Here is a 15,212-nt window from a genome sequence, read left to right as displayed (position 1 = left end):
AATAACTGGATTTTATATTCTACAACAGATTATGGTCTTATGAAAAATATGAGATATTAATCATAAATTTTAAAAATTTTGTCATTTTTTTCTCTAAAACATTTTACGTCAGACACATCAGTGTTGATTTTTGTCCAGATTTGAACGACCAATCCTCTCTTTTCTTATTTTTTAGCACGTGGAAAGATAGTAAGAAGCTACCAATTTTCCCTTTAATTTTAAATTAAATTTTGCCCCATCAAAATTTAAATTCTCACATGGAGGCACAGGCCTTTGTTAACCATTAGTCCTGTTTCAGTACAAACTTGTGGTATCATACCCAGCTTCTTTATTGTTTACTAGAATAACAATGCTTTAATGTTGAGTTCTTTAATTCTCATAGCATCACACAGTTACCGAGCCATCTGTCTAGGTTCATTTTATAGGATTATATGATAGACATTTATCATGTTTACATGAGTGTGCTTACTCTCCATACTGGAATAAAGTTATGACAAAATTCTCTTAGGACTGCAAATATGAAAGACAATTTTTTTAATCTTAATCCCTAAATAATATGAAAAAGGTCATTGTACAGGATGTGTAATGTTCTCCTAAAACTTTAGACAGAAGTTACACTTTGTTGTGGAAGATCTATGAAGAAAATCTCTGTGTATCCCTTTCAGGATAGGCAGACCCTCAGAGCAAATGTGGTAAAGCACAAACAGACCAGTGTTCAATTAAGTTTCCCAATGATTACTCTCTTTGACTACAATGGATGCCCAGCCTGACCATGTGTCAGTGTCAAGTGTATGGCTTTTACACGTCTCTAGTTTGTAACTGTTCAGCAACTTTATTGTTCATGCATCAAAACAGTCTGGTCCTAAAGTCTCTGTGCACAAAAGCATTAGGTTAGGGATAGAAAACAATGTGCTCTCAGTTTATTTTGCTAATACTGTAAGGACCAGGCTGTGTTTAAGATGCAGATCTGGGTGAATACAAATGCAATCCCTATCTCCTGCAATGCAGAGAGATACATCCGGCTCAGGCATGGGACTTTACATCCTTCAGGTGAGACCTCACCTCATGCTACACCAAATGAAGGCTTGGAGAGCTTCTGCTTTGGTAGAGGAGAGACTGAACGGAGATGAGAATGCAAAGAACACAGCATGTTTTGCCAAAGTAACCTAAAACTGTACTCTTTGAGTCTCCCCAGAGTCATAATTTCTAGATAACTGAGGGGTACAAGGTGGAAACCCTTCACACCACAATTAAAGAGGTGCTAGCAGTGCAGAAAGGCATGTTTGTGAATGAGGAACTGAGTTACCAACAACTTGAAATTAAATGAGGAAGTCAGTGAGAACTGAGTTCTTTTGGAAGTCTTAGAGCTAAAACCCTTGGATGAAACTTACTCTATTTTTAACATGTTTTAGTAGTTCAACAAGTAATTTTGCTGTGATCAGCAACATCCTGCTCAGTACTGGTATAGCTACAGCTGGTTTAGATGTACACATAACCTGTTGGTATACATATCTTAGAGTGGAAATGAGTTCGTGACACTTTTAGAAAGCCTTCCCCCACCCTTCTCCTATTTCCACTTTTTTTTAATAAGACTTAAAAAGAACCCAAAAAATGGGGATCCAGCACAATTCTCCGGAAGTGTTTGGGTATTTTTTTTTCAACATGTAATGATAGCACCTTCTCTGAAGAAAATCTGAAAATACTCTGAGTTTCAGAAAGACAGAAGTGCTTTACATTTGAGAATGACTTCACATTGCCTTTTTTTTTAGATTCATTAAATGTGAAAAAAATTCTAAGATGCATTAATGCATAATCAAATTTGCTTGATCTGTGACTGCTTTCACACAAGTAAGGAATCTTTCTGTATAAGAGAGTGTAAAAAATATCCTTCTTTGAGTCAGAGAAGAGTTTATATGGCTACTTCAATCCCACCAACACTTCTGATAATAGATGCTACTGAGCACCACTATTAATCAGCATATTTCATGATAAGCCTTTGGTAGGATGGGGACCAGTCTTTTTACTTCTTTTCCAGATAAACGCTGCCTATAGAAACCAGCCCTCACTATAGAAACCAGAACTGAACAGCACAATCCGAGTTGAAACACTAAGAAAAACACACTGTATTCAAGTTTGTATTCATCCTGCAGTCTGTAAACACGTGTTCTTGATCCAAAATATTTTTCAGTCCATATTTGAACCATATTTGACAAAGCTGGTTCCTCCCCATCGTCCCATGTTGCCAGTCATGACTCTGGGAGGAGTGACTCATTTAGGAGTTAAGATGCCCTTCAAATAGCATGCGTTTGTCATCTAAGGGTTGCCTAAATTTCTTCCTGATTTGTTTCTCAGCTTGGCTGTCAAATCAATCTAGATTCTCAGCCACCTTCTGAATTACTATTTATTTTTACCCTACTATGAAACTTTGCATAAAAGATGTTGGCACTATGCTTGCAACAAATATGTTCTTCAATTGATGCTACAGGAAAATATGCCAGGGTGGTGTTAAGAATAAAACCCTCTTCAGCTCTGCAAAACATCAGTGAGGTTTGCCTTCTCTGAAACAGGTTTTTCAGACCCTGGAAGCACAAATTTCATAGGAGGGTTTTTTTTTAGTACAAGAACAGAGAGCAGGAGTAAGTTCAAAAGCCCTGGGATACATACAGCACCTTGACTTCACTGAATCTGGAGTGATAGCACTGCTGGACTAAATCCTAAGGCTACCATTTGGATGAAGTTCCTGTGGACTCAGCTGAATCTCCTAGTAAAAACACAGCTAATGAATGCATCCCATTGCAGGCTCCTTCAGCTTTCACATTTGCACTTCTGGCACTGTTGTCTTAATTACCAGGCAATTTTGCTCTCCGTTTCTCCTTTCCTGTCTTTCAGTTTTTCTACAGGTACTTAGCACTGACTATGTGGGGTGCTGTCACTTTATTCCCAGCTTTCCCGTACACAGGGAGGACCTTGGTCAGCCCTGCAGACCCTGAGGGAATAGAGCCCTCTTCCAGCGGTACCATCTGTCCCTCCTCTCATGCACAACAGGAGACAAATAAAATAAAACAAACATTCAGTATTCTTTGATAGCCTACAACATTTGGAGGCCGAGTACTGATTTTTAAACCTCTGATGTGTGCAGCTAGGTTCACCTATGAAGTAAAAGAAGTCAAATAATTTTCTAAATGTCTTTCCTGATTATGTCTGCAACAACTTGTTTGGTTAGACATACAAGAGAGGAAGGGAAAGAATAAGCATCAAGTAATGTGTTGCGTGCATCTAACACAGGTCTAAATTGTACCATACCCTCTGCTTAAGATTAGTAAACTCCAACTAGCAGAGACTCAAAACAACAAAATGACACAATTGCTTTTCCAAGCTGGTCACTGGTTTATGATTCTGGCAACTATTAACTAACTAGCTACTCATTAAATCTGGAATAAATAATTTTGCATTTGAGAACAGCAAAGATTCAGTGACGCACAGCAGTGATGCTGGTGCTGCAGAACATTTAGGGAAGACTGACACAGCATTGGAAACACTTTGGATTGTAGATTATCATAGAATGATAGAATCAATTGGGTTGGAAAAGACCTCCAAGATTATCAAGTCCAACCCTTGATCCAACACTGCTGCGGTTACTAGACCATGGCACTAAGTGCCACATCCAGTCTCATCTTAAAAACATCCAGAGATGGTAAATCCACCACCTCCCTGGGCAGCCCATTCCAATGCCTGATTACTCTCCCTGTAAAAAATGTCTTCCTAATATTCCACCTAAACCTCCCCTGGCACAGCTTAAGACCATGCCCTCTTGTCCCTCTTGTAGGCTCCAAGTAGCTGACTTTGCAGCAGAGCTCAGTGAACTAAAGCAAATGACAGTTCTCTAGGGAAAATGCCCTCCATGGTGAAGTAGCAGAGCCATCTGCTACTCCTTCTCACCACACTCTGCAGTCCTCGAGGTAAATGAGTGGACTGGCATAGCAGGTAGTGACTTTTGCCTGATCAGAGGTTTTGGTAGGGGTGCATCCCTTTGGCTATATTTTAGGCAGGTGAAAAAATCCCTCTGACATCTTCAGGCGAGTTCAAGGAGCTATAGTCCTCTTCATGTACACAAAAAAAACTGTTAAAGGGCATCTTTCACTCTTTATTTTCATTTTCTCCCAAACTCAGTATACTGTCTGCCATCCCACACCTGCTTTTACTACTTTGCAAGCCAGTAAGAGAGGCTCCCCACAGCCTGGACAACTGTGCTGCAGGAAGGGCACAGGCATGCTGATCTCCCCTCCATGCTCACCCCCACCTCATACTTACCCTGCTTTTCTCTGCCATTTATCCCCACTGAAATATTCTGATATGACAGATGGGCACTTTTCTTCACAGTTCCTCCTAGCCAGTGCATAAAACTTGGGCCACTGAGGTGAAAGTCACTCTGTATTCTCCTTTCCTGCCCTAATTCACTGCTCTCTTACCCTCACTGTCTACAAAGCTAGGTGCACCAGGGTCCAGTAGTACATCCTAATCGAGGAGGCAGGCATTGGTGATCAGTCCAGACCACGAATTCCTGTATTTTCCAGATACACAGGTTATCACCACCCCAACATCTCTCCACTATGAAGTCACAGTCTTAATTGTGCCACAACAGGAAGGTGGCATTCACTGTGGAGTGGCTGCAGACCACTGATGACAGCTTCACTGACAGCCAGCATGGGGCAGTCCTTGAGTCAGAAACATTAGGGCTTAGAAAATACGACAGTGCAAAACAGATGATCTTCTAAAGGGGCAAGATGTAGTGAAGAAAGCAGTCCAGACCCAAACCTAACAAATTAACAGTAGATTTTTTAAAGAATTAATTTATTTTAAAGAGAGAGTCTAAGTGAAGTGTAAAGAGAAGAGCAGAGGAAGGGACATGTGTTCAAGAACTAAAAAGGAAATAGGAAAGAATAAAAGAGAAAAGATAAAATTGTCAAGCAGGCACAGAGGAGGAGGCCACTTTGATACTAATAATGCTTTGATAAGTAAACACACAGCTGGTTCCCCAGAAAACTTAAGAAACAGCACTTTCTTGACCTGTGGAAGCTAAGTGACAATGAGGAAGAGTGTATTACATAGTAACTTACAGGATCATGGTTAATATTGCATATGGGGGGGGAAACTGGAACAGGAGAGACAGATGATCTTTCTTTATGAAGCAGGGAAAATACCATATAAGAACGTAAAAGGAAGGAGCCCTGGGGCTTTTCTCTCCCCTTTTTTTCCAACGCTTGGCACCCAGACAACCAGAATCTACCTTTATCTTTTAATATGTACATTAAAAAACTACAATAATTGAAAGCAATCAAAAATAATTGAAAGCAATCAATATTTTAATAAGAGCTACTTTTTACTAAGAGTTTGGCCAAATTGGGAGGGTCATGTAATAACTCCAGTTAGATCATAGGGAATGCTGACAATAGAGGAAAACCACTTATAAATTTTGAAGCAAAAAGAAAGAAAACATTCCTCTACAACGAGGAAAGCTAGAAAAGGGAACAAGGGACTTGAACTGCAAAAAAAAAAAAAAAAATTTATATTCAATGAGAAGAGAACTTTCTGACCAGAGATGCCTAAGCACAGGCATAGATCAATTTAGGGAAGCTGTAAAATCTCCACCATAATAAACTTTAAAAGGCTGGCTAGAAAAATCACTCCTAACATATAATTTTAAGTACAGTTGATTCTCCTTTCGTTTGGAAAAAGGGCCAGATGGCCACTTGCACTCCTTTTCTACAGTTTCTATTAAAAAAAAAAAAATAACTAAAAAACAAAATTCAAGTTTTCATTACACTGACACCTGAACCTAGAAAATTCTGATCTGCATAGTTTAGACCATACCATTCACATGAGAAATTATTGTCTTGTAATTGGTTTTGTTTGTAAACTCAGAGATTAAGAATTAGCTCTTCAGAGATGAAGTTGCCACATCATTGTGTGTGCTTGCACCAGCAGGGCCTCAAATACTGAGGTCTGTTATAATACTGTAATGACTTCAGCGTAATGGATTTTGTAATATCTGTGGGGTCAGTTTTAAATCATTAGACTAATTTGCTTTTATGAACCGAGGTTGCTAGAACCATATCATCACATTGCAAACAGGTCAGCACAGGTGTAATGTATGTAATATGCCTTTCACAAGTATATTCTTGCAGATACCTATCTCCGACCTCAGAGTAGACATCAGTTACAAAACATGACCTGTATAGAATCACAAAATTCCCTCCCAGACAGAAGTTTACCTTTTCCCTTTAGGGAATCTCCTCCTTTACAACATTTTAAACCCTAGTTACGTCTCCAAAGTTCTCATAAATTGGAGTACTTACAGTTTAACTTTCAGATGAAACCAAATATACTGCTGACTTAGAAGTTAAACATAAAAAAATGTATTAGTTGGATTTTCAAGAGCTACACAAGAAAGGTCCAGGAATAAGCCTTACCGGAACAGAGTTTCAGAAGCATTGTGACAGCAGCAGCTGGGTTTATTATGAGAAGGTGGTCAAACCCTGGAACAGACCTACTGGAGAGGTGGTCAATGACCCATGTATGTCATCTCAGTGTTGAAGAGGCAATCGGACAGTGCCCTTAAAGCCATGCTTTAACTTTTGGTCAGCCCTGACGTGGTCAGGCAGTGGGACCAGATCATTGTAGGTCTCTTTTAGCTGAACTATTCTATTCTACTCAAATATAGTCTTCTTCCTACCTGCTTCTTTCTCTTCTAGTACATGCTGAGGAAATCTCTGATGACTTTTCTTTCCAACCCTGCACTAGCAGAAGGCAGTAAATACCCATAACCATCTCCCAGGCTAGGCATTGGCTCTGTCACCTTGTGGGAACGAGGCATGGGTCTTCTGAGGGAGGCGGGAGCTCTGGATCACCTCAAGACAATGGGACCATCTGCACAAATTTGCAAAAACCAAGCGTGACGTGGTTTTCGAAAGTCTTCTGAGTTTATCCAGCTGAGATGAGTTTTCACAGGATGGCAAACCCCACCATTCCTGACATTAGCAAGGCTCAAAGATCAAAACCTCAGTCTGATGTAGGATATGTTTCTCATCTAAATGCAAATTGTCTCACAGTTGAGCAATACCTGTTCATTTTCCCATGGATTGTTTTTCCTCTCTTTGCGCTCATTTTTTGAGTTGCCTGAGCTGTTTCCCTTGGAAAAACATACTAAAACAAAATAGTCTACGAACAACAGTACTCCATCAGTGAAAAGGTCCCTGTGGCCCAACACTCCGTCTCCAAAGTGGCCAACCATCAATATCTAAAGGAGAGCACATGAGCAGTGCAAGTCTTTCTCTATCAGGGTCCTGGGAGCGCTCACAGGCCTCAGTGGCTGCCACTGGACTCCCCTGGGATGCCCACCCCCACCAGCTCCTGCCAAGGGGCTAGTGGACGTATTCCAGCTCAGCATGGGGCCTTCAGTGCCTGCCTGAGCCATGCTGGCAGTGTGCCCCTTCCTATCCCTGTCTCCTGGATTGGTCTGGGACCTGTACTGCAGAGAGCAGCTCTCTGGGATGGAGCCCTCAGACCTGGGTCATAGCTTGTTGTGCAGAACTCTGGGTGTAACATAGCATAACTGTTCTATTTGCTGTACTTAGCATGAGTCAAATAACAATGAGTCTGTCATTTGTCTGACACAACAGGGGGCTTTCAGCTGCAAAAACATTTACAAGGACACATAACAGGTTACAGGTTACAGCTGGAAACATGATATTTTAATTTTTATTTTTCTCCATCTGTTTCAGAGTTGATGTTCACAAGCACTAACACAACATGCATGTGTAGCCAGAAGCAGGCTGATGCATTTCTTAGTTTAGCTTGAAAATACATCCTCTGCAGTCTGGCAAACACAAGAGACACAAAAAGCAGCAGCAGGAATATAGGTCAGAAGAAGAGTATGTAGTACTGTGAGGTATTTTCCAGTGTATGACATGTATCAACGACAGGCACAATTTTGCCTTCCAAAACTTGCTTTGTTGCTGTGCTTCCTGGCTAGGGATGCATGAAAAGCATTCTTGTGCCTGCCCTGTGCTTGTGTTGCAGGCAGGGAGAGCTGAAAAGTGGCAGCTCTGGATGGGGCAGCAAGCCTGGAGTCCTTCCAAGCACAGGCTGTTTTGCACAGGCAAGAACCCCTGGGGAAATGGAGCCAAGGGAAGAGCAGAGCTCGCTCCCACTCCAAGCTTACAATGAGCAAGAGGCCAGAGAGAGATAGGGCATGAGTGGTGCCTTGGAGGTATGAGGCAAGAAGAACGAAGCTGCAGGGGCCCAGAGGAGCCCTGACAAGGGGCTGTGCTCAGTGCTACGAAGGACAAGAAGCAACATCCAGGGACCACACTTGGGGTCCACCCTGGGAGTCTAGAAAGCTTCCTACCCCTGGATGAGGGGCACGAGGGCCATCTTCACGGTGCAGGAGTAGTCAGCACCTGGTCAAAATGGCCCGAAGGAGCCCTGGCAATAGGCTGTGCTCCAGGCTGCAGAGGAAGGTAAAAAACTCCCTAAGACACTTGCAGCCCACCATGGCAGGGAAAAAAAGCCTTCCTCCCCTCATCTACAGGCCATCTTCGTGGTGCATGAGCAGCAGGCAGCAACCCACCTAAAAGGGACTGGAGAGCCCTGACAAGTGGTCATGCTCAATGCTGCAGAGGAAGGTAAAAAAACCTTGGGGACTAGCATCAATCTGCCTGGGGGAAAACTCCTTCCTGATCATAGTGTCAGCAATCAGCTGCCCTGAGCATATCAGCAAGACCCGTCTCCTGTCCCACAGGCTGGTCACACCTTCCAGGATATCACAGAATCAACTAGGTTGGAAAAAACCTCTGAGATCATTGAGTTCAACCTTAAGCCTAAGCCCAATCTCCCTCAACCTGGAGTCATCTCAGGAGTTTCTGAGAGTGGTCAAATGTCCTCAGCCTGATCAACCTGAGGGTCTAGAATCCTTTCTGCACCTGGCAGGGCACCGGTGGGTGCTACAAAGCCCTAGGACGGCTGGCAACATCTCTGTATATCCCTACTTACAGCAGCTGCCCCTGGTTCCACGGGAGCTGAGGACAGTAAGCTCTGCAGTGCTCCTCAAGAAGGTATTCACTTGAACTTACTACAGCTATCCATCTGAAGAGGCCTGACAGCCTCAGACACCTCCAGGGGTTGGTGGTTCTTCTCCTTATGTGAGGGGCCTATATCTGTTTCCCAAAGGCTGAGTGCCACTGACAGCTGGCCTTGCTTCCAGTTTTCCTCCTTCCAAGTAATTCCACCGGCTCCTCGAGGACTTCCTCGTGGATGTCTATGGGCTGGTTCCATGCCAGCTTTGACAGTGGGACATGGGAGTATGTTCCCTTTTATCCTGCTCCCAGAGCACTGCTGCATTGCAGGGTGGTAACACTGTGACATGAGGGTGAGAGAAGCCCCCATGTGCAGCCCTGCCTGCCACTTCCCCACTCACCAGCACTCCACACAGCATCCTTCAGAGGAAAGCCTTTGGGGTCCTGGCCCCAAGAAAGTCCTGTGCCCAGGGTGCTGCCCCTGCCCTTGGTTGCCATGCACTGGGCAAAGCTGCTGAGCATCCCTGACACAGCCTCTGACACTTGGCTTCCAAGAACAAACCTCGTGCTGTTACTTTTCTCTCAGGCCATGGAGGAAACCAACCCAGTAGCCCAGAAACCACCCATAATAGTGGTCCTCTCTGTGTGACGGAGCTAATGTCCATGATGCTACCTTGGGTTTTCAGAGGACCATGACTGCAGGAACACTAACTTTCCATTTGTGGACACTGAAATTGTAAGGGACCAGTTGTATCAACTGAATGTTACTAAGTCCATTGGGCCTGATGGGATTTATCCCAGAGTACTGAAGGAGTTAGCAGATGTTACAGCAGGACCACTCAGTCATCTACCAAAGGTCTTGGGAGGCCCCACCAACTGGAAGTTAGCCAATGTTACATCCGTTTACAAGAAGAGCATGAGAGAAGACCAAGGAAACTACATACCTGCTAGTCTAACGGTTCCTGGAAAAAAATATGGAGAAAATCATACCAGATTCTACTGAAAGACATTTAAAGAACAATGGAGGCATGATTAACATGGGTTCACAAAGGGAAAGTCCTGTTTAATTTAATAACCTTCTACAATAAGGTCACCTGCCTGGATGAAGGGAAGATGGTAGATGTAGTTCTTCTGGGTTTTAGAAAGGCTTTTGATACTGTTCTTCCCAGCATCCTTCTGGATAAGTTGTCCAACAGTGCAATGAGCTGGTACACAGTGCACTGGGTGAAGAATTGGTTGAAGGGCAGGGCTCAAAGAGTTGTAGTGAACAGGGAAGTATCTGTCAGGTGACCAGTTACCGCTGCTGTTCCTCAGGGCTCAGTTCTAGAGCCAGTTCTGTTCAATCTTTTTATCAGTGATCTGGAGGATGCAGTTGAATGCACAGGTAGTAAGTTTGGTGATGATACTAAACTGGGAGGTGCTACTGACTCTCCCACGGGACATGAAGCCTTGCAAAGGGATCTGGATAGCATTGGGAAATCACCAATGACATGAAACTGAATAAGAATAAAGGCCAGGTTCTGTACCTGGGATGGAATAATGCTGGACATGAGGCTAAACTGGGAGAGGAGTGGCAGGAGAGCAGCCCTGCAGAGGAGTTCCTGGGAGTGCTGGTTGGCAGGAGGCTCGGCAGGAGTCAGCAGTGTGTGCCCTGACAGCCAAGGGGACAAACCACATCCTGGGGTGCATCAAACACAGCATCACCAGCCAGCCAAGAGAGGTGGTTGTCCCCCTGTACTTAGTGCTGGTGCAGTCTCACCTTGAGTAGTGTGTGCAGTTCTGGGCCCCATCATTTAAAAAGGATGTGACGGTGCTTGAACGTGTCCCGAGAAGGGCACCAGAGCTGGGGAAGGGGCTGGCAGGAATGGGCTCTGAGGAGAGGCTGAGGGTACTGGGTTTGTCTGGTTTGGACAGGAGGAAGGCTGAGGGGCAACCTCCCTGCTCCCTACAGCTTCCTGCAGAGGGGAACTGGAAAACTGCTGAGCGTTTCTCCCTGGTACCCAGTGCCAGGACACATGGGAATGGCTTAAAGCTGCATCCATCAGGGGAAGTTCAGACTTGACATGAGGAAACATTTCTTTACTCAGAGGGTGGTCAAACCCTGGAACAGACTTCCTAGAGAGGTGGTCGATGCACCACCCCCAACGCCTGTCAGTGTTGAAGAAACATTTGGACAGTGCCCTTAAAGCCGTGCTTTAACTTTTGGTTGGCCCTGAAATGGTCAGGCAGTGGGACGAGATGATCACTGTAGGCCTCTTCCAGCTGAACTATTCTATTCTATGAGAGTTGTTGGGATATAGAAGAGAGCACAAGGAGATAAGTAGTGCTACATATTGGGTTATCAGCTTAAACTGAAATTTGCAGAGGAACCTAGGGATACAAACTCAGCCTTTTCATCCAAGTAATCTTGTTTTCAGAATCGACTTGGTCAGCCTTGGTTACCAATACATCTTTTCTGGTTTCATTTTAAACAGTCCTTTAAACACACTGGCATTTCATTTACTTTTATGGCTGGGATGTAGGTTCCTAAATTGATCTGGAGCTTTTAAAACTTTAATCCAGATTCTTCAGCTGACTGTTGGCAGCTTCCAGCAGATGCTGCAAGCTCAGTATGTCCACACTTCCTGAATTTTGGAGGAGAAGTCATTGAAGAAATGCAGTGAAGACTAGTGGGACACTCACTGATTCAAAATCAGGGTGCCAGGGCACATGCTACCACAAAAATCAACACCTGAATGATATATGGAAATAATTTTGCACAACTCTCCGATTTAACACTCCTAAGACAAGACAGACAGATTTGCTCAATATTTTCCAGTTATTTAGCTTTTGTCATATAAAGAGTGACTAGGTACACTATGGGCACATGCAACCTACACCATGTAACTAGAATTTCTTCTGGACTGTAAGGAACTGGAAGTAATGATAGCATCACTAGACAAATAGTTTCCATAAATAAAGGTCCATGTTTTAGAGCCACTCCATGTTTTTAAAACATACATTGCATCAATAACAAATAGAACGTTATGGATAAATGCTTAATAAAAACATTGAACTATAAGGATACATTAAGAAAACTGAAAGTGCCCAAAGCCAATATAAACAACAAGATAAAACAACTCAGAATGTATAAAAAAAAAATCTCTTTAAGCCAGTGTGATATTACACACCTGTCACGATACCATCCTATTCATACCATCTGGAATCATAGATTTTCAACTCCTAGATACAATTTACTTGCCATCAAGTACCCAAAACAAATAAACCCCAATCATTCTCTATCATTCCCATTTGTTTGTTGGGTTTTTTTTAAAGTAAAGTTTTAGCAAAAATAATGAAGGATTTTATGTTGTATAACCGTAAAGGAACTCAAAGCTAACCAGAAATGTATGCATGAGAGAGCAAGATGTGCACAGCTCATGGCAATAACTACATGTGCATGCCAGGATGAAGGAGGTAAGGATACAGAGCTACATAGTACCGTGACCTATTCAGTATCAGGCCACTGATACTGTGACCTACTCTGTGTCGAGCCTCTAGCAGCTTGTAAATAACCCTGTAAAAAAGGAACTTTTAGACCACTGACATAAGAAATTATCACCACAGATGCCAAATGAGGCCAAAATTGCCAGATGTCTGACTGCAACACATGCAGATCAAACCAGACAAGTTCTCCCCTTATTACCATGGCTGATCATCAACATGAAGGTAGAGCAGCCCATCTGTCAGAGCCTACCAGCATCCCCGGTTTGCACCCAAGGCACCTGTTGGGCTTGAGGCAGCTACCCTGAGGCTGGTGAACCAGAAGTCTTTGCCAGGTACCAGGTACCTCAGGTACTCAGATTAAGGTCTTCTCTCTGGTATGCCCATCCATTTCTGTGAGCAGGACCTCCCACTTTTGAACAGTCACAGCTGGAACCAGTACATATGATTATTAAGACTTGCACCAGTGCTTTTTCAGATGGTTAATCACAGCAACACTGACAAAGACACATGGAAATTATCAGCATTTTTAGGCTTCAACTACTAACCCGGATCAACTCACACCATAAAGTCATCGGATCTTTCCAAACTACTAAAGCGTGTATTATGTGTTTTACTCAAAAACAGTTGTAGTCAAAACCTGCAAGAATGGAAATGCATCAAGTCTTTGGTATTGAAAAGTCCTCATGAATTAGGAGTAATTAAAACAGAAAATTAATCACTAGTCTGCAACAGACTAAACTACTGGATTCTTAAAGACTAACATGATCATGTATAAGACTTTTCTACATATTAATTGTTGCAAATTTTATGCCATTAGAGCTCCACAAAATTCAATGTGTGGCAAAAAGGTGAGTATTTATAGGCAGTGAAGTAGAAGAAATATGGTCATAAATAACCTCTCTTAATTCTCCAGAGCCCTATTACCTAGGGTGTATTACAACACAGGATATATGCTAGAGGGGTTTTATTAGCCCTCAAAAGAGATGACTTGCAATGCTTGCTGACAACCATGTCTCCAAAATTCATGCTGAGAACAGCTTTATTGCAAACTGTACTAACAGCAGACACAGCTGCTATATGTAGCATACAGAAATGCTTTTCTGCTATGTTTAATATCTGTATCTGTGGTCTTGTTTTGAGACACCCAACAGCTACACAGGAGCTATTCGTGTAGAACATCCATACCTATCGGCTTTCATTAATGAAGATGAACAAAACAAACAGTGGTCAGTAAGGCCCGCATCTTTGGTCAGGAGTTTCTGCAAATTCTCCCCGACTTCGCCCGTTGTTCATTTCCAGGCTACAGCAATACCAGAACCGGCACCGTCTTCCTAAGCAATACACATCATCAGCCGCAGAACATTTCGATCAGCCCCGTGACATCCCGCGAAGCTCCCCAAAACCGCGGCAGCCGCTGAGGAAGGCGCGGGCCGTGCCAGCCCCCCCGGGCTCCTGTCACACAGCGGTGCCTGTCACCCCGGGCGGCCGCTGGCGGGGCTGCTGGGCGGGATCGCCGCAGCTGGGGATGAACCGGCGTGGATATTAAAGGAAAAGCAATCCTCTTAGGAGGGCGGGCGACGGGCGGTGAGGCGAGGCGAGCCGAGCCCGCGCTTCCCGGCGCGGGCCGGGGAGACAGCGCGGCCACCCCGCCGCGGTGCGGTGCGATGCGCAGCCACTCCCGCGGGCAGCCCCGCGCCTCCTGAAGGGCAAGGGAGCGACGACTGCTTCGGGCCTGCGGCAAGTGGCCACCGGCAGCGCCCGCAGCGCCGCGTCCCGGCGGGGAGCGACCGGCCGGCGGGGCCGGGGATAGCGGCCGGGCGGTGAAGTGGGCCGGTTACATAACAGCGCCGGCGCCCCCGTGCCCGGCCCCGGCCGCAGCTCGGCGCCCCGGCGGGCGCGGGCACGGGGAGCCGCAGCGGCGGGCGCTGGGGGCGAGCGGGGCTGCAAGCCTTCGCGGACCCCCGGCACTGCCGCCGCTCCCTTTTTCCCTCTGCGCCCCTCCCCAGCAGTTCCCCCGCCCCGGAGCGCACCTTCTCCTGAGCGCGGTTGAGGCGTTTCTGGACGTTCTTGGCGAAGATGCCAGTCTTCATGTCGGCCATGGCTGGCGGCGGGGATGGGGAGGGTGGGGAGGGGAGGCGGGCGAGGCAGAGCCCGGCGGCTGCAAGCGGCAAAGGCGAGACAGAGATGGAGGGATGAAGAGAGGGCGAGGAGAAGGAGGAGGGCTTTAAAGACACGGCGGGGAGAGGCGGGGCTACCGCCGCCGCCGCCTCAGGTGAGCCGCGGGCCCCCCCGCCACTGCCCGCCCCTGGACCCCGGAGAGGCGGCTCCTGGGACCCCGCAGGGCCGGCAGCGTCGTCTCGTGGAGATGAAACACATCAAGAGAGAACGGCGATGATGATTTGTAGAAGCCGCCAGCGCTGTGGCAGCTGACGGCTGCGTCCACTACCGGCACAAGCCCCACTGTACAGCCAGAGACCCTATTTATTCCCCTAGAAGTTTCCACCAGGTCAGAGTGTCTCCCAGCGTCCAAGCTCCTTTGACACCTTTCACTCTGTTTTTGGGGCTGCAGCATCACAGACCTTCAGTGCAGTAGATGGGTGCTGCAGTTTAGGACCTGTACCCCAACTGGGCCCGAGCTGGGCTTGCCCAGCA

The 15,212-nt window shown here is 45.3% G+C and overlaps 1 protein-coding gene across 1 annotated transcript in view; it reads right to left on the bottom strand.

The window, feature by feature from the left end:
• Positions 1 to 14,782, bottom strand: part of LOC127476169 (amphiphysin) — a 117,479-nt gene extending 102,697 nt beyond the window's left edge. Inside the window, exon 1 of the mRNA XM_051798734.1 lies at positions 14,591 to 14,782. Coding sequence (XP_051654694.1) covers positions 14,591 to 14,659 — 69 coding nt within the window. The 5' untranslated portion in view covers positions 14,660 to 14,782. The remainder of the gene's footprint in view (positions 1 to 14,590) is intronic.
• Between the last annotated feature and the right edge of the window lie 430 nt (positions 14,783 to 15,212).

The sequence above is a fragment of the Manacus candei genome, unplaced genomic scaffold (genome assembly GCF_025592945.1).
Source record: "Manacus candei isolate 608988 ecotype Guabito, Panama unplaced genomic scaffold, ASM2559294v1 h1tg000049l, whole genome shotgun sequence".
NCBI lineage: Eukaryota > Metazoa > Chordata > Aves > Passeriformes > Pipridae > Manacus > Manacus candei.
Note: the sequence above shows the minus strand (reverse complement) of the source record. Positions and strands in the feature narration are given on the sequence as shown.